Below are 26,770 nucleotides of genomic sequence, written 5' to 3' on the forward strand. Positions count from 1 at the left end.
AAGAATGTGTCAAAATATTTACTGTTAAGATTCTAATCAGTTAGTGTAATGCTTGACATAATATATTAATCATTTTTGCGTAGTGCGAACATCTGAACTACAGAGGAAATGTGTCATTCCTGGTGCGTCATACTTAACTTTGACTTTTGATGACTACTAAGCTGTAGCAACAGAGCCATTGAAAATGTAAAAAAATATTCTCTTATTTATCAAACATGAAGCAAAGGTAACTGGCCAACACATTCTACCATATAAAGGCAGGGGAGTGCAGGACCGACTAGGCTTCATTCAGCAGCATTACTGACCACTGACTGCATTTCTAAAGGAGAGTTTATATTCTGTGTGTTTTCTCACAGATTGGCCCCAGCTTTTCATTCGACACTGATCAACTTGACGGACTGGATAGATAAACAGCAACTACAGGCGAAGAAAAACGGCTTCATCTGAACGCTTTGTTTCTCCAGAGACATAGAGAGAAAGGATGACTCATTTTCCTCTCCATCAGCAACAACCTACTTGGTTCTGTCAATGATATTCATCTGATGACAAACGATGAACACACTGTTTTCTGTGACCAAACCAGTCGGTCTAAAGGAGACGCTTCAAACTCCACACAGTGTGTAGTCGCTGGTGGTGAAACTGCATTTACGAGGGTCACAAAGTTGTCATTTGTACAAGAATTTGCCTCTTATAGGTCATGGCCAGCTTACAGGAAATAACTGATTCCAATATAATTCACTTAAAAGCAAATAATGCTCGATACATCCGAGCTGAACATTTATTATTATGGTGACTGAAATAGAGCGTGTAAAAATGGTTAATATAGTGCAAAAGCTTCAGTTAGTTTACATATAATCTGTCTACTTTGAGGAGTAAGACAATACTTTAAAAGGGAAACTTCTGTATAAACCTAAAAAATCCAGTATTGTTTGAGCTACACCACCCAATCAAGGCATTTCCCTGCCAAACTTTAGCTCTCAATCCACCTACTTTTCTAAAGGTAACTTTTGCCTGATGCCAATATCTGTATTAAGATCTTAGGCATCATATTATGGCACCCAAAAACTGACAAAATGTAGTAAAAGGTTAAAAAGAGAAAGTCCAAAGTCAACAGTAAATAATATTCTTAAATGATTGTGGTGATGAAAACAAGAGACATGCACGGTGAACTTCCAAATAGTGTTAGCAAGCTAATGTTGTCAGCGCTAGCTTGTCGGCTTAAATGCTTTAGCCGCTGTTACGACAAGTTTATACAGTGACGGTAAAGCAGTGTGTGGTACAGGACATGGATGGATAGCCATAAGTACACTGGCTGGTGGGCTGTCATGAGGAGAGTTAGCTTAAGCTAGGGGGGTAGCTTTAAAGGCTGGTGCTCAGTGTGTCTAGCAGCCAGTGTCTTAGCTAGCCACTAACATCTTTAGCATAGCTCCACTGACCCCACACACACACACACACACACACACACACACACACACACACACACACACACACACACACACACACACACACACACACACACACACACACACACACACACACACACACACACACACACACACACACACACACACAAAATTGGAAATGTTGCATTAGGAAAATGACATGAGGAACATGGGAAAATAAAAATAAAATTGCAAGTGAAAAAAGTAAAAAAAAAGTAAACATTTATTTTAATTGGTTTTACCAAATCATTAGCTATATATTTCTTTTTAAACAACATTCTAATCATTTAACAAACAATACCATTACTGATGTATTTAGTTATATTTAGGACTTTTTTTGTCAGCTTCAAGGCTCCATATCAAATTAAGAGTCGGGTCTTGAAGGTGTGTTTATACCCTGTGTAAAGGAACAGCGGCTGGGAACCGGACTGAAGCACTGCAGCAGCATGTCAGGTCAACTGAACACAAGCTGACTATTTGCACAATCAGTCGGTTCATAATGGATACAGTTTGACCGGGGGCAATGTAGGGAAACCATCAAATAAGCAAAAGACGGGCCGAAGCAAACCCCTAATCGTTACAGTGTGTTACAATAAGGAAGTCATCTATCAACTTTTGTCAGCCACGCATTCCTGAACGGTCAACGAGGAGCCGTTTGGACCGAGCCAAATGTTAGAACGGAGAACACGAGAGCCCCGCTCCGACACAGTGGTCTCAACTGGTTTCTCTCAAACGTGCCTTCTACTCGTCCTTTTCCCCCTTCCTCCTCTTGTTCTCCCACCATCACAGTGCTTAGACAGGATGGCACAATCTGTTTCATGTTTCCCCTCACATCCTCCGCACTCATTTCTCCTCCACTTTCCTCCCGTCTCTTTTGACCTTTTCCGCCACTCTCTTTCTCCTCTTATCTGACCGCCCGCCCCCCCCGCTCCTTCCATCGTTCTCCGCTCGGCTGCAGTTAGTCTGCAGCCGGCTGCACACTCTGTTTCATCATCTCCATTTTCACTTCCCCATTAAAGGACTGACCTCACACAAAACTACTATTTAAGGCAAAAAACACACACACACACACACACAGACAAGCCGAGGGTGGAGAGGGGTTTTGACGGGTGCGTGTGCATGTACACGTGCGTGTGCACAAGGATCTCCCCACAGCAATACAGGAAATGATCCGCCCCACCCCATGGCTGGCAGATAATTTCACTGTGTCATGAAGCCAGTCCCTGTGTGCAAGTCATTTCCTCTGAGGCAGCATTCTCCGATAATGTTGCTCTGCATTTCTTAAGAAAATATTTCACACATGCATTGGAAGCTACAGGTGTGAGCATGTGTGCAATGCATCCAATACATTATATGTTGTTTGTGTTTACTGCAGCAGTAAAGCACATAGCCACGGTTGAAATCAACGACCGATCATTTCTTGACACTCACTCACTGGTGATGATTCACATTCATGATGTATTCATGCTTTGCTGCGGTCAGTTTGAAAGATGAAGCTGCTGCTGTAGCTACATTACCCATAACCCTGTGGTGGCATTGAGCTACAGGATGGAAACAGAAAAAAAAAAACTGTACTAACCACAGGTGTTGCCCTTTTTATTCTATTTACAAGTGTCAGATTTCTTGGTCTGATTTTCTATCTCCTGCAAAGTCCATTACTATACACATGCATTACATCTTGGAGGGCAGTCAGTCACTGTGCATCAAGAACCAATGATATAGCTCAGATATCATTTTCATAATGCCGCCTCAGGCATCAAATATATCATGCATTTAGTTTAAGGATAAATTCAAACAGTAAACATTGAAGTTTCATGTCGGCCTGTGCTTTTATAATAAATTACCAGGAATTCTTGTCGAAAACATTCTTTTTTTTTGGCAAAGACAGCTCACAACTGGATAAATGAGACCTGGATCATACATGACTTCTGTGGGAGTTTGTAATTGTTTTCTCATTTTGGTAACTTGCTGGATACCCAGAGCTATATGGCAACCCATAAATTACAGAACACAGCAGTTTTTTTATCAATTGACACTGTAATGTAACTATTAGGCAGCATGCAATTCATAGTTTGCGTTAAGCAAATGTTAGCACTCATTTGGTAGTTGCCTAGCAACAATTAAAATAAACATCCTCTTTCTGATCAGGGTCTTAGGTTGGAGGCTGATATCTGTTAGATGCCTGTGAAAATTAAGTACAATTAGTTTGACAAATAATGAATTCTTTCATAATTATCTGCAGGGCCGAGATGATTTCTCCTCAGCAAAGAAGTAAACTATGCAAACCATGACAGGTTTCAGGCCTCTTGAGCTGAAAGAACGGGGCTGCTGCCTACTCTCAGGAACAAAACATGATCATAGGCAAAAAGTTGGATGGTTTGCGGAGGCAGAGCAGCCGAACAGCTGGGACGGGTCACACGTGAAGCTCATGTACGTGAGGTGCGTCCGCTTTTCTGTCCAAAGCAGTGGACGTAAACAATGCACTTTCAAGGCAAATAGAGTTCAAGTGTCACTGAATAGTTCAGAGGTCTTAAGTGATTTGTGAGGAAAAAGGTCACTGCTCGTCACAGAGATCCGTTATTGATCAACCATGTACTGCGACACTGTAAAGTTGAGGTAAAGTGTTCAAAGTAGAAACGCTCTACGCCAGAGAGGAGAGAAGTTTTCCAAGATTTCCAACTTTGGACATAAAAAAAGATTACAAGCGGTGTTCTTCGACGGTCGCCACGAGGCGTGCAGAGTAAACACTGTGTTGCAACGCTTGGACTCGCTGCAGGCGTGCAGCAACTATCTACAAACTGGACCTCTCTGTGACACATCATTCCTCTCCCTGTCGTCTCTCTTCATCTCCCCGTTAAACAAAACGAATCAAGTGTGGAGGGGGGAGAAATAAATAAATATGTGTTGCCCGGGTGATGGCGAGAAAGGCGCCGTTGTTATTGTATCTTTTTTTTCCTTTTTGCAAATCAAACTACACTTCCAGAAAAAGATTGGCAAAAAGTCAGCCAGGCCTGTTTGCAGCTAACGATGACATATTTAGCTTTTTAAAAATGGGTGGAATATCCCTTTTAAAATGATTCATTTATTCGCATAAGCAGATACTTCAAGACATCATGCATAATAAGCTGTTTAGTGCGTTGGAGTCAGCACAAGAGAAATGGCTGCACGCTGCTCTTCCAATTCACTTCCATTAGCTTGACTGTTAAAAAAAAATAAAAATAAAAAAGACTCTGGGGGACATTTCTCGGCTACTCAGCTGAAGCGGCTATTTATAAATATGAAATAACTGGGGAAGTGTAAAGCTGACTTTAATGCATCGGACATATCTGGACCTGTTCCAGACAATCACAGATCCCGCCCCCTCGTCCACAGTAATGTTGGACAATGTATCCAAATAATTACATAGCATGATGTCAGGTCGCAGCGTGACATGCAGGACATTTCCATGTACAACATACCATAATGTCTGCCAGAGCTGATAGGAAGCGTTATCCGTGCAGTTGGGCTTATCAGTAGGAGTTGTTATGTATCTATTAGATAGCACTTCAGCATTTTATCACCGCTATACTGTAATCCAGCCAAGGGGTAATGGCTGGTTGCCTAGCAACTCCTGCAAAAATACAAAGAGCTGAAACCAGTCGAGGCTACAGAGAAGCAGCAGGCAGGAGTTTTAAGTACCCCGGTTTTTTTCAGCACATTCTATTCTTTTCCAATTTTTATTTACATGACCTGCTGTTGACATTACAGAGCGCTCCCCCCCCCTCAGCCTGCTTCCACTCTTTAATCACTCTATAAAAAAGGCCACGTGGATCCACCGGTCAGGAATGTGACGATGTTAACCTGAAAGGAGCAGAACACAGAGAGGAATAACCCCTCCACTGTTCAAGGCCTCTCTGTCCCGCATCACAATGCTCAACCCTCTTCCTCCTCTCGGTACCCGTCTCGTCACTGGGCATGTGGAACAGAAAAGCAGAGCAGCGCCGCACTGGGCTTTAAAAGGATCGGGCAGAGAGAGTTAATGTTTTGATTGAATTCCAGCCGTTTTAAAAATAGTCGGTGGGGATAAACGGTGGGGCCGGGCGGAGCGAGGGGACCGTGCCAGGCAGGGCCCGTAAACTCTCTGAGCAAGACACGACGGAACGAATCCTGCTGGGGCCCCGCAAATAGCCCAGCTAATGTCTCCACTGGGGAATAACAAGGGTATGTCTTACTCTTGCATTTGACAGATTTCTGTCCCATGCTCCTGTGCCCCGAGCGTGTTTGGCACCGATGCTTTATCATAAAGTATACTGAGGAATGTGCCTGGAAAAACACACAGCAAAGGGAGGACTGCATGTCCATAAGGTCCTGCTGGGTGTGTTATCCTCAAACTCGGCTTTTCTGAATGCTCATATCCCAAAAAAGAAAACATGATGGAGGGAGGGGGGGGGTTCTAACTGCAAACCAACATTATCGTTGTACATGTGGACAACCGCAGATTTGTGTGATAATGGCTACAAAAAATGTTTTCTATTGTTGTTTGGTACAGTGGTGTCCAACCTGTGCCATCAATCTGAGAGGTCCCAAGATGATTAAATGGATAAGAATCTTATTTTGCAACAACAATAATTCTTGTTTTTCTCTCTTTCCTCTTAAACTGCTCATAATTCATGTCAATACTAAAAGGACATGACCTGTGATGAAGAGTTACAGATAGAAAATCTCAAGTCTGGATAGATCTATTCATTATTTTCTCATTAAATAGTCTATAAAATATCAGCAACTAGCAAAAAACTGCCTATGAAGAGTTCAGTACAAACCAAAAGAAAATTATTTTACTGTCATATAAGAGCAATACATGAAAACATTCACATAGGAGAAGCTGGAACTAGTGACTTTGTTCTTAAAATCCTTCCATCCTTACTTGTTTATTTTAAATGATTTGTTATTATATGTTTTTGTCACAAAACTCTAATCTAAGGCAGTAAAGAACCTCAGTTTTCCTGCCATTTAATAGATATAGTGAACCAACTTGCAATAAAAAAGCCAGTAACATTAGAATCTTGTCAGTAGGTTGGATATCAGTTGACGGTTCAACTGTCAGATTCAACACTAAAACATAACTGGACTAAAGTTCTACCTCACGCACGCACACACACACACACACACACACATACACGCACACACACAAACAAACAAACAAACAAACAAACGCTCTTATTTGGGTTTATCAAAGCTGTATGAACTCGCTGACAATCCAGAGCCGGTTTGGTCACGTGTGGTATTGTTCCGTTGTTGCCGTTGGTTTCACACACTATGATCACTCGATCATAGCAACACGCAAAAAAAATCAAAACGCTTGTGAAAATGAACGCAAAAGAAATGTCCACGAGACCCAAAGCCTGCTGTACATATGTGTGTGTGTGTGTGTGTGTGTGTGTGTGTGTGTGTGTGTGTGTGTGTGTGTGTGTGTGTGTGTGTGTGTGTATGTAGGAGGTTGTGTTTCACCAGCAGGTTGTGATGGAATGATAACACTGTGGCCAGATGGATGGGTTATGTGATGTGCGTGGGAGACTCTTCTCTGCTCACTCACACACCCTCGTTTAAAACAAAAAATACACAGAGACTCAGGTGTGAAACTCTTCAATGCTCACACAAGCTTGTTGATCAATGCAACGTCTCAATGCAACGTGCAATGATCAGGCAGCCCTGTGATCAGTGAGGAGAGTAAAAGTCCATCAAAAGTCAAATCTATCAGAGCAGCGGTATCTTGAATGCTGTTTTTATCTATTCGTATTCTCAAGCTGAAATGTTTTTGAATGCACCGTTGTGTGCACGGCCCCATCATCTCAGCCACGGTCTTTATGTCTAGACGAAAACATCCACCAGATTAAGATAAATCTCAGGGTGTATACGTTTCCTTTCACATGAGAACCATATACCATAGTAAACACCTCGGGACGCCCCAGTGCAGCTTTGCTCTTTAGTCCAAATGTCAGGTTATGAGAATGGATGAGATTCACAGCAGTTCATGTAAAGGTTTATCATACAACCAGATGTGGAGTTCAGCTGTAGCGTGGTCTAAGTGGCCAACATAATCGGAGTTTAAGCACTATTTGAGTTTTTCTGGACGTACTGCATAACAGTTCAATCCTGGAGTTTAAGTTCTTCCTCATTTTTTGCATTCCTTCTCACATCCCTGTGAGGTGGATCTTGGCCCGGCGCATGTCTTGTTCTATTTGTCCAAAGTATTATATAATGCGCTGTCATGTGTATATATATATATATATCAATATGCACTTTAGACTTTGATTTTTGCTTGGTTTATAAGTGATGTTTTAAAGCCGGCTGGGGGGAATCCTTTTACATTTTAAAGCATGATAACAAGACTCCAGATTTATCAGAAATACGTTACTTTTGAAGTTATAATAATAATAATAATAATAATAATAATAATAATTAAGCCTTTATTAGTCCCACAATGGGGAAATTACAATTCTCTGCATTTAACCCATCCCGGAGGAGCAGTGGGCTGAAGCACCCGGGGAGGAACTGGGGGTTAGGTGTCTCGCTCAAGGACACCTCGGCATGTTGATGTAATGTACCTGCCAGTTAGATGATTTAACAGTCTGATGTATCACAGCAGCTGGGATATCAACAACAATCCTAACCATTCAGTACAAGTGCACCCAGTTTGTCTTTGAAATGTGATTCTCCCAAAGAAGAGCAGTAATACAGTTCAAACAGAATGATGCTGAGAAACCAACTTAGGGTTACAAATCCAAAACCATTAACATCCATACGAATAGAAATGTACAGCACTACATTTTGGAACATTGTAGAAAGTTGTGACTAACTTTGTATGATTTCACTAAGAAATTGATTGAAAACCAAGCCCAACCGGGTGGGGAAAGAATTGGCACCACAAATGATGCAACCAGGGGCTAACAGAATGCTTACCGCTAGTTAAAAACATGTCACATGACAGCATGTTACAGGATTATTATAGCTCCCTATGTCTACCAGGTGGGCAGCTGATAACTAAAATGATGACGGTAGAGTTAGCAAGCTAATGTTAGCAAGCTACTGTGTTAAGATAAGACACTAGCAAACATAATACTGCATAGCTTTGTGAGGTAGCCACATTCCACTATAACACTGTCTGTGTCTATTAATACTGTCAGAATGCTTTGGCATAACTTACAGGAATATAGTTAGCCGAAAAACTGACATTTCAACAAAATGCTTGCTGCACATGGAATGTTAAGAGTATGTGTGTCAGGGTCCCACACTTTTTCTATTCGTCCAGCTGATGCTTCACTTTTTACTTCTGCATGGCTCATTTTTTCAGTTGGGCAGCTTCTAAAAGCTTTGTTCTTTACCCTGATGGTAACTACAGAGTCAAGGGAGAGCGATGCAGTTTTTCCCTTCCTGAGTGGGAGGGACCCTGTAAAACCCCAAAGGGCCACTTTTAAATTGACTAATTAACATGTTGTTTCTTAACTGATTAATCTGTACAAAAACTGTTTTAATACACATGTTGATGTTTTTACAGGGGATTATCGGCTGGACTATTTTGCAGCCAACTTCCTGAAGTGCTATCGTCACAGTGAGGTTGCCAGGCAACTATTTGAGACTCCTGCAAGTCATATGGCGAAATGATATTCACACATATGCAAACAAAATACACTTTCTGTCTTTTGCAAGGATTAATCTAATCACATATATCTTAAGATGTGCTGGTAGGTGGATTTTGTTACCTTTGAGACAGAGCCAGGCGCCTGTTTCGAGTTATTGCGCTAAGCTAAGCTAAGCTAACCCGCTGTTGGTTGAAGCTTTATATTCAAGCCTAGTCATGAAACCCTCTGCAAGAAAGCAAATAAGTGCTTTTCCCAATATGTAACACTATCCTTTAAAGAACTTACACTTTAAAATGACACAAACGTATCATAGATATTCAGAAAGAAAGTTGTGGGCCATCCATGTCTTTAGTAAACCACAGATCAGGGAAAACCCTGATAAAGCTACATAGCTGTGACCACTAAAGAAGACCGGACGACACATAGCTGAAGTGAAGTGTGACATTTTAAGACCACTGAGGGATTGCATACCCCGGAAGATGCCGGGGTATTCTCCACTGGAGTGGAGCAAAACCCCCAAAAAGACTGCGGAGAGACTCTCACCAGAGGAGGTGTGGAGCAGAGAGACTGGCTTGTTTTGCAGAAGAAAAAAAAAAGAAAAAGAAAGAAAAAATTGGCCGGGGCCACCGTCCCCAGTGCCTTATAAGGCAGTGTTTCTATCCAGCTAGCACGTTGAAGCAGGGACTGCTGCTGCTTGCCTAAGAGTAACTCAACTACCCTCCGGAGACAGAGAGAGGACACTGACTATCAGGGTAAAGACTAACTGTCATGACAAACAGAGGGTTATCCCCAACTCCCTACAAGAGCTACACAAGAAAGGAAGAAGTTCCAGTGTGCAGTGGGAATGGTGGAAGGGGGAGGGGGTGGGGAATAAGAGAAGAGAAGGCTGAGAAAAGGGGAGACAGGAGATGCTGGATTTGAATAAGAGGGATAAACATTTGGTGGGAAATGAGTGGACAACGTAGGGAGATAGGGAAGGAAAGTGGAATGAATAATCAACGTTATATGCAAAACCAAACATATGGGTTATTATCAAATGTCATGGTCACCTAATGCTGAGTAAGGATCACACTGGAATGACTGGGAAAGATACGCCCCAGGGACCGCCCTCCCCCCATAGAGAGGTGATCTGGAAGACATCAGGCCGGACTCTTAGCTCTCCGTATCCCATATCGCTCACGGCCTGAGTGCCGTGCACAAAGTTTTATCTGGCAGTGCCAGGTCTGCAGCCGCATCAAAAGGCTCTGGAGCCGGAGCTACAGTTAAAATACCTGCAGTGTGTTTAACAAGGCCGAGGGGGGGGGGGGGTGGGGGGAGCCGAGTTGCAGGCTGAGAGGGAGAAGCAGAGCCAGAGAGAAGGTGATAAGGCTGGAAAAGTGAAAGGGGAAAAGTGCAGTCATTCGAAAGGGGACTTTGAGCCCCATATATAGCCGCCGACTTATTTACCCAGTGAGGTCATTTCCTTCTGGACGGCAGAAAAAAGGCCACCCCGTGTGACTTGCAATCAAGCGTCCGTGTTTGTCTTTATCTCGAGAAATGCCCTCTCTTTTGCTTGCCCTCGACAATCACTCCCTGGGCCTCGGAGCTGCCAGCTTAGTCCAGCACTTCAGTCAGCAGTGTAGTGCTGCCAAATAATGATCACAACGGTTTGCACAAGGGGGAAGGTTGACTTCAGGTTACATTTGATTGAACGCTGATAGAGGCAGTATAGTGATTGACAGTGTATATGACGCGGTGTGTGGCGCCGCTAAAGCAGAAGGATTTTCGCTGAGCGCCCTTGGAAGCAGGTGACGTGTAAGGGTTCGTTACAGATGACAAAAGCGCCAGTACAAAGCAGTTTATTCTCGCTTATTAAGGGTCCGATTTCTTTACAGGAAGGTCATCGGGTTTGCTTGACAGATGCTGCAGATTCCTCACTGTCAGCTTTCCGTGTCCTCAGGGTAGTCCGCCCACTGCTCCCTGTCGAGCCCTAAATACATCTATCAAGTCAACTGACAAGCACAAACCCCACATTAATTGCCTAGTTTTTCTTTTACAAAGCTGGTATTTAGAGGACTGTGTAATAATCATCGAAGCAGCTTCTTCTGATGTTCTTTTTCTGTTGTTGTCGTTGCTAAGCCACAATAGCAGGGGGATGTGTGATTCATTATTTACCGAATATGAGCCTGTGAGCAATTTTGAAGGCACTTAAAGTATGTATGGTTTTATTCCACCTGCAAAAAAAAAAAAAAAAAATGACATTTCTAAGCCCTCGGTGCTGTGTGTGCGTCAGCACAAGTTTGAATCCCACCGCGAGCGGCAGAACGTTTTGATTCCTGCGACGGCTCCGAGGAGGCTAAAAATGGAAACCTGCAGCCTGCTCTCTCCTACGCATGCTTCCCACTCAACTTTTGTCTCGAAAACACTCAACGCTTCCATCTCTCCAGGCTCGCGTGCAGGACGTAAACACCACCCCGGTGTTCAAGCGGGTATTCTGCTAAATGTTTTCCAGGGAAGGGGGAACGGATCAAGTAGTGTTGGAGGGGGAGAAAGGGAGGAGGGGGTTTAGTACAGGGGCGGGGGCAAAGCTAGATGGGGCCCATTGAAAGGGGGCTGAGGTGATGCTTTTTAAGATAGACCCCGACACTGTGTTTGCCCTCTATCAGATCCAGTTAGGGGGCCCAGAAATTCAAACACGGCCCCTAGAAGACGGATGTATCTTTACAGCTAAAGTAGGTCCTGTGATACAGTGCCGGCACCTCACAGTTTAGAGGTGAGGGTTTGAAAGTGGGGTGACATCGGGCGCAGGACGTAACGTTAGTCACTCCGGCTTTCTCTGGTCCAAGCATTTGAAACCTCTCTCTTTCAAATTCAGATTTGATAGTTCCAGAATTTAAGAATCTAACATGACAGAAGACCTTCTTTCCTATTTCATGATATACACTCGTATAACCGGAGTATTTTTCCTCTGCCTTATGCAACTTAAGGTCATCACAAAACTCACCTAAAAGCATCTCTCAAGGGGTACACCGTGTGTGCTCCTTCACAAGACCCAGTTCAGAGAATTACAAATTAAGTCTCTCCACTGTAAAGTATTTTTCGCCAAATAATATAACTTTATTCTCCAAAAAGAAAGCTCCAACTCCTACTATTTGGAAAAGGGGGACAACAATCTCCCTTTGCCTCCGTCTCTGACAGGACGCATGCTGGGATCAGATCATCTTATTTCAGGAAATATCAAATACTGATACCCTATTTGGGAGTCGTATAAAATGCTCGTACTGGTAAATCCATAGCAGCCCTTTAATGATGGTTAAAAAAAATAAAATGTTGAATTCTTAATCATGACACATGCTGTATGTAATAAAGGTGAATCAATCCTACAAGTGTAAACAAAGGGGACATGCATTGCTCAACAACTGAAAACAGTGGCGTAAATGTACCGGTGACTTCCAAGCAAGGCAGGACCACATTTCAGTGGAATTGGTATGATTCACAACATGCTGTAGGAAAACGATGATCAGTATGCCCTTCAGCAATACATGGGCTTTAATGTGACATTTAGAGATTCAACATATTGACAGTTTACTGAGCTGACAGTCCAGGGCCTGAAGTGACAGGTTGAGGGTTCAGTTTCACATATCTTATCAAGTGATCATGCCATAGGTGACAAGTCCTGATATTTTGTTTGGGGTTCATTTGGATGATTTAACAGTTCATATTTAGCTCGGGATGTAGCTGTATACTGGTTTCCAGGAGACCCTTTGATCAGAAACTGGTGTAAAATAAAAAATACAAACATTTTAAGATTTAAGGGTTTAGTCTCAGTCCAAAGTCAAATCAGAACTGGGTGGACAGTTTCTAATCACCCATCAGCGAGGGAAGGACAGAATTGGTGTCTAGTGGGACAATCCGGGTCTGGTGGGCCTGACTGTAACCCAGAAGGGGAGTTTCAGCCCAGAAACATGAGTCTCCATTAATACACCAAGTGGGACATTGTCCATTGGTTAATCCTAATCTGTAGACACACTTCACAGAGCCCCAAACTGCACTGTCTGCACTCAGTCTGCACTATTAATCAGGCTTATTTACAGTATATAGACCATGAGGCTTTCATTTTAGCAGAATTTTACCTTAAAAATAAAAGTGTATTATGGCAAAGTATATGATTTCAGGAAATAATTTAAAAATGTTGTATTTAAGTACCTGGTGGAAATGAGGGGAACAAACAGATTAGTGCCATGCAGCATCACAGTCTGCCCTCATGCATCAACAATGCTAACAGTAGCAGGTGACATTTTGGGGATAGAAAAGAATAAAAAAAAAACATCATGTCACCAGCACAACGTTGCCCAGGTGTGTGCTTACGTGTCTAATGGATAATCTACGAGGCGTGTGTGTGTGTGTGTGTGTGTGTGTGTGTGTGTGTGTGTGTGTGTGTGTGTGTGTGTGTGTCCCACTTGACTCACCAGCAAACTTTCCAGGTTTATGGCAGATCTGGGCTCTCTGATCATGTCCTCCAGCTTCTTCAGCCGGGCTTCCATCCTCCTCTCCGCGCCGAGCGACATGGCTGCAGCTCCGGCCAACAACAACAACAACAACAACAACAACCAAAAAAAAAAAAAAAAAAAAAAAAAAAAAAAAAAAAAGTTGTGAAACGTGAAGAGTTTTTCTCTCTCTCTCTCTCCCCCTCTCTCAACCTGTGTGTGAGTTTACATGTGAACCCGCTTTGTTCCCCCGGGTTGAATGGCCGTGGGCCTCGCGGAGCAGCCTCGGGGCTCTCAGCCCACCCAGCTCGCCTCCAACAGGAACAGTGAGCACAACGAGGAGGGAAAAAGAGGAACAGAGTCCCAGCGGTGCCAAACGGTGCGCTCTGGAGAGCGGGTGCGTGGATCAGCTGGCGCGTGGTTTCCTAATCAAAGGAGCGCGTCACACTTCAACTAATCACCTCCCGTTCAGTGAAAGATGCATTTTTTTTTTTTTTTTTCCAACTCGCCCATAAAGTTTGAGTGTGCAGACACCAGCAACAGGCAGCAGGGCGTTTTCTTTGGCCCCCCTCTCCTCCCCTTTTTTTCCCTTTTTTTTTTTGGCCGCTTGGAAATTCTTCGGGACTCTCTCTCTCTGTCTCTCTGTCTCTCTCTCTGTGTCTCTCTCTCTTCCGCCTCGTTTCACGCCATCCAGCGGCGCAGTTTTCTCCCCAGCGCTGCCGCGATAATGTGTGCTCTCCCCGGCTGAGTGTTGAACAAGCACACGCTCTCCTCCTGCGCTTCTTCTCCTCGCATCTTAGCGTGCGTCCTCCTCCGTCTCGTGCTCGGTGTTGGCCCTTTTATTCTCTCTCACACACACACACACACGGAAATAAAGTAGTTTGACTCGGAGAGGAAAAGTCCTCCAGCGGCTGAACTTCTCCGCCGTGCACTCAGAGCTACACACCGACTCACACTGGCTGAGTCTGAAGCCTCTCTCCTCCCCCTGACATCCACACACAGAGGACTCGGCTACCCATAAGCCACCTGTCCTCCGGCCCCTCTGCCTCAGTCTGAAACCGTCCTCTGCTGTTTGATAAGTTATTCTACTGTCAATAGAAAAGTACGTGCTATGATATCATAATAGAGCTTGGTAATGGTCAGACACACACTTCTCTGATTGGCTGTCACTCCTACAAGATTCATACAACTACATGTTTTTTAAATAAAGTTCATTTCAATTGTTCAAGTGAGGCCTTAGAATTTTGAGAAATAAAGTTTTTTATGTTTCAGATCATCTGTTGACCCCTGGTTATTTATAAGTTGTTACCATCAACGATATAGACCCTATATATATATATATATATATATATATATATATATATATATATATATATATATATATACAATATAAATATATGTATATATACACACACAAGGTAAAATGAACACAAAGTAAAATGTTATATATATATATATATATATATACATACAGTACCAGTCAAAAGTTTGGATACACCTTCTCATTCAATGTTTTTTCTTTCTTTATTATTTTATTTTTTTTACATTGTAGATTAATATTTAAGACATCCAAACTATGAAGGAACACATATGGAATTATGTGGTAAACAAACAAATGTTCAACAAACCAGAATATGTTTTATATTTTACATTCTTCAAAGTAGTTGAATGAGAAGGTGTGTCCAAACTTTTGACTGGTACTATATATATATATATATATGTAACATTTTACCTGGTGTAATAATTGTATCAATGAATGGACTATAATAAAGTGTGGGTGCTGTGGTATAGTCAGAGAATGTAATATATTCAGTTTGACACAACAGGGAGCAGTCGGACCGCAGATGCAAACTTAATAGTTTTAGCTCTATTATAATGAAGTGTTGCATTGTTTCAGTAATAACATCTGTTTTCATAGATGCAGTAGGCCTACAACAGTCATTCAACTCTGCGGCCATTTCTTTTTTCCGTTCGATACACAACTGGAATGTGTGCCCGCTGTTTCGTGGGAAAAAAATAAATCCCATATCACCAAACAGGAAGTGATGCATTTTACATTTTCTTTATTTGGAACATTTAGTTAGTTTGCACGAGGAGCAACTAAACCCCAGTGGTGGAACCAGGCCGACGCACGAGCGCCACCTACAGATTCTTTAGTAGGACGAAAAATCCAAGGAAGCGGTTTGTTTGACAGGTGATGTCTGGGAAATGTAGTGTGAAACAACACTACACTGTTAAACTCATATTGACTCTTGTTGAGCATTATTTAATATGGACTCAATGTTTCCCAACATTTCATGCTACTGAGCAATTCCAATACAGGTTTATCATATATTATTTGATTATTTTTATTTATATTTTATATAATAAAATTAGGATTTTGTAAAGTGTGGCCCATGACCTATGACCAACAATCTTGTGATCCTATGAGCACAGCTGTACCACTCGACAGTTGAATAAACTGCTGACTTTGATATCACATCCGTCTCCATTCTGCAAAAAAAATATATATACAATATAAATTTCATGCAATAAGCCATTTTGTTGGGTATTTGGCCATCCTATTTGTCTCATAGTATGTAAATATTGTACAACAGGGATGCTACTGAGAAAGTGTCAGCCACTAATATAATAAAAATCCCTTCTTACAACTATACCTTAATGACAAAGGAGATTGACCAAACACAATGCTTGACTTCTGTTTGAAATCACGCCACAGCGTAAATTGAATGGTTTCAATGTGCTTATAGTTTATGAAGCCTTTTGATTTCCAAAAGCAGCAATCATAGGTGAGAGAGAGAAACAAGCAGCACCCCTGCTGACTGCACTCATGCCTGACACAGTCCTCATTATTTCCTACACTGGCAAATTATCTTCATTTTCTAGAGCAGTCTAGTAAATATATCAGTTTGAATCTGAACATGTTGAGTTGCATGGGTTTGACCGGCTCAATTTCCAATTTCTGCGCACTGATGATGGTGCTCATACACTTGTGTAGTATGCACAAGCTGTGTACATGTTTTATAGGCCTTTTTCCACAGCAGACATTTTGACTTGTCATAGTAGGAAAAGCACTGGAGATACTTACAACACTAACGTTGGCTCCATTCTGTTCAAGTGTCCCCGGAAACCTTGAGAGTCAGTATGAACTATATACTCGGACCCTGAAACAGGAGCAGCTGAATGGATTTCAGCCGTCATTCATTTTATTATTTACGTTTGCTTTTCCTAACGTGAATATGTCAAAATGTCTCCATTTGTTATTATTGTGAATTATTTTGAAGTGATTCAAATATAGCGGCATTTAACTACTGATGGAAAATAAAACAAAATGTATTCATTACAATTATGACTATTATTAACTTTTTCTTTTCCTGAATTGCATTATTTATGCCATGAGAACACCCAGGACAATGACTGTAGTTCAGGTCTTTATTTAGTTTTTTCTGATGTTCAGTTTTTTTAAAGAATACCTTTTATTGTAATGTTGTCAATAAAACAATAAAAATATATTGTAAAGTGATGTACACCTAATATAATAACCTTATGTGTTGGTGGTGAGCAGTTTTATGCAGTGCAATAATCTTAAAAAATACGTTTGAGTAATTATGTCCCTTGAACACAAGATGGTGAAATATCAAGAGTTGAATCACCTCAATACAAATAATAATAATAATTGACTGTACTTGTATAGCGCTTTTCTAGTCTTCCGACCACTCAAAGCGCTTTGACATTACCAATCAATCACCCATTCACATCCATTCATACACTGATGACAGGGGCTACCATGCAAGGTGCCACCTGCCCATCAGAACCCTAACTAACATTCATACACATACATACACCACAGGAACAGCCTGCGGGAGCAATTTGTCTATACAGTCTCATTAAAAACAAATGATCATTGTCGGCTTCACACGTTTGCCTTTGTCCCACACAGAGCTGTTGTACAGGAAGCATTTGATTGTGACTCCATTAAATTGTGTTTCCCCTCTGAGGAAATCAAGCGTTGGCCCATTACCTCCCCACTGAGGAGTGGGCCAATGCTTACAGCAGCCATAGGATGGCGCTGGAGACCATTAAATCCACATTTCTCATCTGCAGAGCTAAGAGTCACATACCATTCCAGATGTACACGATAACAAATGAGATCAAAACTGTTTGTTGTTTCTGATATGACTGAAATAATGCCAAATATGTGTCAATGTATCATCCTGCACTGGAGAGCAGACTTTGTGGTATTCTCTCTGTCCATAAAAAAATATTTAAATATCATTACTTAATGACTAAGCTGAGGTTATTATTTAGTGCTGTTTTTTATTTTCAGTCCACTCCATCTTTGCCATCAATATTTAAACGGTATAACCAAAGCCTGTTATGAATGATTCAATATTCTAAAATGTGTAATCACTTGTGCATTCATTATTAATAACACGTAGTGCTGTTAGCATGGATGTATTTGACTGGTAGGTGCTATGGCATCCTTGTTTTTAAGGAGTTGGCTTTTGTTTGAATGCTATTGTTAACGCTAATTAATGGTTCTCTCATGCGCTGAATGGAAATATATTGCTTTTGTTGATGCTGATGCATGTTGCGTATAGATCCCTCGTACATGTATATAAAATGAGCAGATATGACTGAAACAGAGTTGTGTGTGCCTCTTATTTATTTGTCTTCATGAGCAATTCACTGGATAAAACAAATACTGTTACAACACAAAAATAAAATTCCAAAGCAAATTTGGCCACATGTTATGTACATGTTACAACGTCATAATAAAAAGACAGGAGGTCATCCCCTCATGTCGCTGTTTTCTCCATTTTCAATAATTAAAAAAAGCTTTTCACTGTTCACCAGGCATTTACATGGGAATCCAATGCTCAGGTCGAACCACCTTCACTTTTGTTTTTTTTTGTTTTATTATTTGCAAATGCAAAAACTTGTCAACAATAAATAATACTATAAAATGTACACAAAAAGATTGACAGTCCACCACAAGTTAAAACGTTGAACAGATCGGATGTTTAGGAAGGAGGGAGTTGGGAGGAGGGTTTCCTTCTTAGCAAAAATGTGACGGTCCATACAAGTTACAGAAAAAGCTGATCATCTATACATTGACACTAGCGAGATAACAAAGTTGTTGTTTCTGGTATATTTCATTTTGTACAAAGAAGGGAGAGTCTTCTTTACAAGTGAGCATCATTGTCTTAACTGTAGGGATTATACAAGCAAGAGTTAAGGCAACTTTTCTGTTGTTTTTGAAAAGTATGACATGGAGTCACATCGTGTTTTATTTCGTCTGTGGACCACTCGTCTACTTTGGGGTTGGAGTTAGTTGTCATTGCATAATTCAGGCTGTTGATCAGGCCTGCAGTCCATCATCAAAAAGAGGAATGCTGGGAGATTTGTCACGAGTCTTTTTGCCATATCAAAAGGCTGATTCAGTAGTCCAGGCCTTCCACGTGAGAGTTAGGCTCTCGTGTCTCCGATATCCGTCTCAGACGTGGACGGTGTACCTTTTGCAACGCCAACACAACGCGGTGCAGGTTAGGGTCAGACGTAACGTGCACGTTGTTTAGTCTGGTGTGTGTCTGAATGTGTGTGTCACGGTGTCAAGCAGGAGGAAGGAGCAGACATAACAGCAGATTTTGGTGAATTCCTCAGCACATATCAAGCCCACTTAACCTTTTTTATTTTTAAAACAGTATGAAAATTCTGGTGAAAATAATGACTCCTGACCAAATTTGGTGGTATAGGAAGAAGAGTCTGGAAAAGGGTACCAAAACTATTAAATATAATAATAATATTAAAGGAATATAATATAAAGGAAGAACAAGCATTTTGGGAAGTAACTTATTAAGCTACAACCCGTTTGGCTTAGCATACAGACTGGAACCAGACAAGATATAGTGTGTTAATTAGTTAAGTTTAGAAGTGCTGGTAGGCAGATTTGATATTTAACCTTTTGATAGAGTTTCCAGTGTATATGCTAAGCTAAGCTAAGCTAAGCTAAGCTAACCGACAAGCTGGCAGAGTGTGAAAAATTGTTTCATTTAACTCTCAGAAAGAAAGCAGTTAAGTGTGCTTCACAAAATTTTGAACTGTTCCTTCATTGAAATCTGGCCATTAGCTTCAGATATTTGGTGTAGAAAGTGTTTATTTTGTCCTGAGGGTGGCGCTAGAGGACAGCTCATGGAGAGTCCAAATTGGGAAAGGGCCCTTCCTCAGATTAACACCATTGTGCTCGATACATTTCATGGCAAAGTGCCCACATAGCGATCATCTGTCGACACTGCTAGCGGGACAATTAAATGTTCATTCTACATTTCCTCAACATCAACACCTTCCTTTTCCTTCACAATGTCAGTGTCCTGTTTTTAAAAATGCTAGCAGTGCAGTGTATGCTAAGGGGTTAGCTTGGAGAATGCAAACAAAGGGGCTAACCAGGACACATGGATCATTTTGGAAACTTTGTCCTCCTGACCCAAAATGATAAGTCTTCCACCTTCTTTTGAACCGCATGGTTCAGGCCCGTACACTAACTAATGGACACTGTAGCCTGTTCTGCCTCAGACAAAGGGCAGGGCTGTTAAGGAGGTCATGTCCTCTGTGTGTTTTTGGATCCTAGGGGGGACTTTACACTCTGAAAACTTCCAAAGAGTGGGTATTTTATGAGTTTAATAAGATACATTAACAGAAAGAATAGCTGAACAGACAACTGTGTAAATAAATATAAAAGCTTTAGAGATTTTGGCTTCTGGTCAAAATGGTGAGGGGTGTGTTGGGGGGACTCATGACCTCTAAAATCCTGGCTGTGGCCTTGGCTTTGTATGACTCCCATATTACAGACACTAGAAACTACAGTGTCCAGTTGTCTTGGTGACATCAGCCCCTCTTTCTGGATTCTGGATAAGAAAACTGCCGTCTCAAAACTGGAAAACTTGGAGTAGGGGCGCATGTGCTGAGTTGTTCTAGAGATGCTGTGCCTACAGATATCTTGCCATAGAATTACAGAAAGAAATATCTACTTATGGACGAATGCATTACAGCAGAAGGTAGACAAGACAGATGCAGGGCGCTTAGAAAGGGAGCATTTTTCACTGCCATTGCGGAGAAATGAAGCGATGGGGGGAACGGAGTGGACTAGGAAGTACTTAAAGTGACACCAAAGCTGGGCCTTGGCAAGCGGCAAGTTAAGCCTAAATGCCTGAATAACAGGCAACAGATAGAGTTGCACACTGCTTACTTCTGAGTCAACACTCTGTAATCTCAACTGGGCTCTCTGCTTGCACCTGCCTCACTCAAACACGCAGACACGATTACATTTACTATGTGCATTATGTGCGTGTGCGAGTACTGTTGGTGCGCTTGTGAAATGTGAATATGTGTTATAAGTTTTAGGGCTCATTTGGACACAGAATGAATCACACAGTGTCACACCGTGACATAAAAAAGAAATCAACGGCTACGACGAAAAACAGTGAGATAGGACGGGACTGCAAATGGACACATAAAATAACTATGATTAAGGGTCACTAAAAATCCTGCATTATATTTTTTGTAATCCAGATTTGCATTTCTCCTTACTTGCAGTGTGACATATCATTGGCCTTTATGGATAGAGTAAACCATAAAGAGATATTTTTTGACATCCACTTGTGTTCTCCTGTATCTTCCTTAATTAAAAAAAAAATAAGTGCTTGTTATTTTGGCAACTATAAATTATCTGGTCAAATCTTCAATTTGAAAGCCCATTTCCACTAAAAAACTAGGTGACATGTTTTGTTTCAACGCACCAGAGGCCTTTGGCATATGATGAAACCTTGTCTCGCACTGGAACAACGAAGCCTTCTCCATAGGAGTGTAAACTAAATGCTGGCTTTGTTTGACCATCCCAGCTCTCAGGCCTAAAGCTGCAGTGTAACTGGATCAGATCAAACAGGACGGGTCTCCCAAAAAAGCATGCACATGAAGCATGCTACCGAATCAAGGGCAATGCTTGCTCTAAATTTGGCTTAAAACTAATAATAATTGGTAATAAAAAATTAAGCGACTTGGCAGGACTGGTGCACAAGCAAAAGGCAATGTTTCAAATATTTCTTAAATTATATTTTGTTTCAGTGTGTTTCTTGTAGAAACCAAATTTCTTCTACAGTGTTCCTCCAGGTCCCAAAATAATTATTTATGAAAAAAAGCTGGCTTCTCTCTGCCCCCTCTAAATTCAGTGCAGTCAGTCTCAAACTAGCCCATTTCAGGAACATCACTGGTAATGTATTATAGAAAAGATGAAGCACTAGCCTGCGGTAGCAAGTAGCCGCTGCAGGTCGGCAGAGTTTCTACATAGCCGTGCCATCCCGGGTTGTGTTTTAGAAGCGCAGTAAAGCGTTGAAATGTTCTCAAACAGCAGCTAGTACTGTTACTGGTATGGCTCACTGTTTAAGCACACAGACATTCCAGAGGGTATAAAAAATGTCAATAGTAGGAATGATTATCATGACAACTCTGTCTCAACATTTCAATTCAGTGAAGTTTGAGAGTGAACAAATAGATGCTACATGGAAGGGAAAGAAATGGCAGAGATTGAATGATTCCACCCACACGCCATTACTTGCTGGTGAAGGTTAATATTTGATCCTCCAGTTCGGTGGGAATAATAATCAACACGACTTGTGATTTTATGTCCAAGGACAGTTTTCCAGCCTTTGATTGAAACATCTCTTTAAAAATTGCCCTTCAGTAATATTGCATTATCTGTATTCATACTTGTCATGCTTCTTTTTAAGCCACCACCAACAGAGTCACCCAGAACGCTTTGTGTTAGGTTGGCAAGTACATTTGTTTTTTTCTGCTGGTTAGAAAGAGCATAATTGTTGTGTGAGAATAAAAAATAACTTACTGGCGCAGAGATTTTTGTACCTGTAGCTGGGTGCCAGGTTGGACCAAAACAGGTGCATTTCTTTGGGGCTGCTTCACTAATCGCTCTGGCTTTGATAGGAGAGGGTGCGTGAGATATAAGGGGCAGTGTGGGCTGAAAGTGAGAAGCAGCAGCGGGGCAAGGTCCTCCTGTTGCAGTGATACAACTGTCTGCAGTTCAAAGGTCGAGCGATCCTGCTGGCCAAGACATCCTGTCTGTAGAAGTTCAGTCCATCTGAGTGTCTGTCATACTTACAAAAGCCACTCTGCTGTGATACCCATCGTCATGTCCGGTTGGACTCTCATCAGTCGTCAGAAGGCGATTTGTGGTGCTGGTAGACTGGACGATGAGCGAGGACGAGAAAAATGTGTTTGTGCACGTGCTTGGTGCTGTAGTGTTGGGAGGAGTGGGATTTGGGGGTGGGGGGTTGGACAATTGAGTGTCGTTGATGGCACTGTGGTCCTCAGAGCATCCATCTGTGAAACAGAGTGGGAGGAGAATTAGACTGAGTCACCCCCCCATCCCCCTCCCAAGGCTGTTTTTTTGTCCATGCATGATGAAAAATAGGAAGCCCCAACTTTCATTTCAAGGTTTGCGGGAGACTGGAGGGTGTTCACTTCAGAGCAATGGGGCTCATATCAGAACGGTTTTGGTGTTCAAAACATCAAAACAATTAGGATCAAACTGAAGACAGTGCATATTTCCAGCGGGGCATCCTAATTTGAGGTTTATTCTCACTGTACAGGCAATCTGTATCAGCTTTAGGACACTTTTGGGGCAAATAAAGAATGAAATATTCAGCGTCTGTTTCTCTGGTGGCATTAATTTTACATACTGTTTTAGGTCATTCATAATGGATATGTGGGAAAAGGCGAGATAGAGCGTGCAGACTTTTTATTCTCCCATATCAGAAGTCAAAAAATGTGTATCTTTAGGTATCTGAAGGTTACAGCATATTGCCCCTCAGCTGCTTGTTTGAATTTAGCAGCACTAACGGTGCACTGGCCTTGATTTCCATCTTTTGTCATCATTAATTACTCTAATTCAGAGCACTCGCCTCATGTTGAATTGGTCTTCAATTGCTCTTGAATACAATTTCATTAAATTAGCAGTTCGAGGAGTGCATCATTAGATTTGGTATCAATGTGGTGAATAAATCCTTTGACATGATAGACTTCCCATTTCCATTCTGAAGCTCATTAAGGTAAATCTGCCAGTCATAGTGAAGCAACAAGTATTTTTTCTGTAAAATGAGAGAAATACATGTGTAACAAATTGGAAAATTGTTGGCTAAACACATGTACCGCAAGAATTGCATACATTTTTAAAAAAACAATTCTACTGGTATGAACATGTGGGCTTCCCTCCTGGTTCACTATCCTAGAGGCTTTTCATAGTCAGTGCCCCTCCATGTGGCATTCAAATACACTGTCTGTCACAATGGGGCTTATGACACTTTCATACATGCACTCTGACATTCTTTTTGGATAAAAATTAACCTGCTTGTTTGAATACTGTCTGTATGAGGGCACACGGCATCTACCCTTGAATCAAGCATCACATTATGATATTTGGCTGAAGTGATCAGCCTCATTGTTAGCTACGCTGGACCGGACAAAATATAAAATAACCCTCTTGCCTGAATTTCCCAAATTTTAAGATGATAATAACTGAATAATAAACAACTTGGTTAAGAACATTTTAGAAATTAAAGGAGGCAAATTAAATAGTTCAGAAATACACCCTGGGACGTCAAAAGAGAAACATCAAAAGTGACTGATTACCACAACAACAAAATATCAATGAATAAATCTGTGTAAATTCATACTTAAATACAGAGTCTGCACAACTACATAAAAATGTTTTTAGGAGCAAGCCGGGGTAAACCCACCTCATTTATTTTGATTGCGGATTCGCAGACACCTCCTCTTCAGCGGCGGCTCCAGCTCAGCGGTCCCGTCTCCTGACAAAGGGGCGCTGATGGAGCAGGACAGGATGGCCGTCTTGTCAGCGCCGGGCTTTGGCACAGGCTGGATGACCACGCAGCCTCCGGTGGACAGCAGCGGCAGGGCATAGGCGTGCTCACCCTCCTCCATGTTGGAGTCAGGATCAGGCTTACCTTCCACTGTGTCCGCCATCTCGCCTTGCACTGAGCCCCGTTTCCCCGGCTCCCAATCTCCAGCTGAGCAAGTGTTCTCTTTCAGTGCCTCGTGCTCCAGCTCCCCGTTGGCTGGCTGCTCCTCTGCCTCTCCTTCTCCTGCAACACTGTCTACTCTTCGGTCAGGGTAAGACTCAAAGGCAGGAGCGAGAAGCGAATGCCACCCCGTACCATTGACTATGACATTACACGGGGCAGCAGGGCTCGGTTGTAGGTGGGGCAGGGTGTGGGTCTGGGTCCGTGCTGTGCTGGGCAAAGGTGGTTGGGTACTGTTAGAGATACAGGGAGTAAGCTGGCTCACTGGAGGATCATCATTGAAAAAAGGGCTGCTGTCGCTGGAGGGAGGGCCTGATGATTCCAGTGTGTTTGGGTGTGTGGCCCCTTCCAGCTCCGTGGAACTGAGGAGGCCCTGAGAAAGGGCTCCTTCCACCCCATCACGACAGTTCTTCCCTTCCCAACTCAGCCCAGCTGCTGGTGGGGATCTCGATTCCGCCTCTGCCTCTACTTTGACCTGGACCCCAGGTAGCATCCTCTGAATGACCTGCTGTTGGCATGGCCTCTGGCCCACAGTTAGATCAATAACCCCGTCCGTCGGTGCGGGGCCGCTGGTTAGACAAGTGTTGCCTGAATTGTCCTCTGCCTTCACAGTCAAGTCCACCAGCGCCGCCCTGCTTCTCTCTGAGCGTACAGGAGAGAGACGTTCTGCAACAGCTGGCTCTACTTTCTGCTCCCCTCTGTCATCTCCAGAGGACCCTGGAGAGTGGGGCCAATAAGCTGAAGCTTCAGAGGACTCTGGAGCACTGCGGAAGTTGCCCCTGCTCTCCGACTGGTCCCTGGAAGTTCTTGGGTTGAAGGGAATTGGGATTGGAATTGGGATCGGGACTGGGAGTGGTACAATGACAGGGTAAGGGACCAAGAGAGTTGGTGGGGGTACCAATGGGGCCAAGGACGGCATGCCAAAGTTCATCATTGGGGGCAGAGGAATGCGTCCATTGGGCATCATGTTGAAAGGGGGAAAGCCTGGCATTGAGAGACCAGGATGGGGGGGCATCATGCCTGGGTTGGGATTGGACGATGGGTGGACATGTGGCGACATCATGGGCCTGTGCATAGGGCTTGAACCTGAGCCCATGGTCCTAGGGGGAGGTGGTGGACCAATACCAGGGATGATAGGGTTTGACAGGGGGCTATGGGGACCCCCTGGGTGGGCAGAGGGCCGAAGGAATGGTGGACGCATCTGCTGCATCATTTGATGCTCCATGAACAGCGGCAGGGGCATGGGTCCCCGGGGGGTCATCACCATGGGAGGGCTACCGGGAGGAACCCCGACAGGTGGGTGCAAAGTGGGAACAGGCGGAGGGTGAAGTGTGGGGCTCTCGTGGGGTCTGGGTGTGGGGATCTTGGCTGAGGAGGAGGAGGACGGGGAGCAGTAGGCAGCAGTGTCTGAGGGCGAGGTGGCAGAGGAAGTGCAAGGGGCCAATGCAGAGGCAACGGAAGGCCCCCCTGGGGATGGAGCCTTACGCCGCAGGTCCGATAACGGCGTCCCCCAGGATTCAGGAGTGAGCAGCTGTACCCCTCCACCGCATTCCATCTGACCATCCCCACCCGGCCCGTGACCTGGGTTACACAACCCTCCAGGCAGTGCAGCCTGGGTCTCCTTGTAGAAAATGTCCATCTTATATTGGTTCAGGCATTTGGCGCTGCAGAACTGCAGCCTCCGCTCACCAGCACCAAAGTCCAGGTACTCCTTAGTGTGGCGAATATGTTTGCACCAGTCACACACCTGTGGCAAAAAACACACACAGTACACAAACCACATCAGCACCTGTCACTCTTCATACAAAAACATTCTAATTTGTTTGTGATGAAATGCAACATAATCTCCTCTGAAGTAACCTGGTAAGCAGAAGCTCAACCTCCCAACCATCTGGACATAAGCACATTTTAAAAAATTCCTTTCACTGAGGCCTGTCTCTTTATACTTTTACAAATATGTCAAGAGCAAACACTTAACTTTGCAGTTTGTGTAAATGCACATGGCTATAGGCATTTGATTTATGTAATGTAGGTGTGTGTATGTTTGTGCAATCAGTGTGTTTTGGTTACTGAGCGGTAAATGTGTGATGACTTTCTGCTCTGCTGCTAAGTGGTATTGAAGTGACTTTGTCTTT

General features: G+C 42.8%; 2 protein-coding genes across 4 annotated transcripts in view; both read right to left on the reverse strand.

The window, feature by feature from the left end:
• The window catches only part of rock2a (rho-associated, coiled-coil containing protein kinase 2a), a 32,923-nt gene extending 19,278 nt beyond the window's left edge, over positions 1–13,645 (reverse strand). For all 3 annotated transcript variants that reach the window (XM_054613328.1, XM_054613327.1, XM_054613326.1), the window contains exon 1: positions 13,510–13,645. In XM_054613328.1, the coding sequence (XP_054469303.1) occupies positions 13,510–13,608 (99 nt within the window). In that variant the 5' untranslated portion in view covers positions 13,609–13,645. The remainder of the gene's footprint in view (positions 1–13,509) is intronic.
• Positions 13,646–22,855: 9,210 nt separating this feature from the next.
• sobpa (sine oculis binding protein homolog (Drosophila) a) overlaps positions 22,856–26,770 on the reverse strand; it is a 34,295-nt gene continuing 30,380 nt past the window's right edge. The window contains exons 6-7 of the mRNA XM_054614470.1: positions 24,333–26,382; positions 22,856–22,917 (exon numbers count right to left, since the gene is read on the reverse strand). Coding sequence (XP_054470445.1) covers positions 24,334–26,382 — 2,049 coding nt within the window. The 3' untranslated portion in view covers positions 22,856–22,917; position 24,333. The remainder of the gene's footprint in view (positions 22,918–24,332; positions 26,383–26,770) is intronic.

The sequence above is a fragment of the Anoplopoma fimbria genome, chromosome 15 (genome assembly GCF_027596085.1).
Source record: "Anoplopoma fimbria isolate UVic2021 breed Golden Eagle Sablefish chromosome 15, Afim_UVic_2022, whole genome shotgun sequence".
Taxonomy (NCBI): Eukaryota; Metazoa; Chordata; class Actinopteri; order Perciformes; family Anoplopomatidae; genus Anoplopoma; species Anoplopoma fimbria.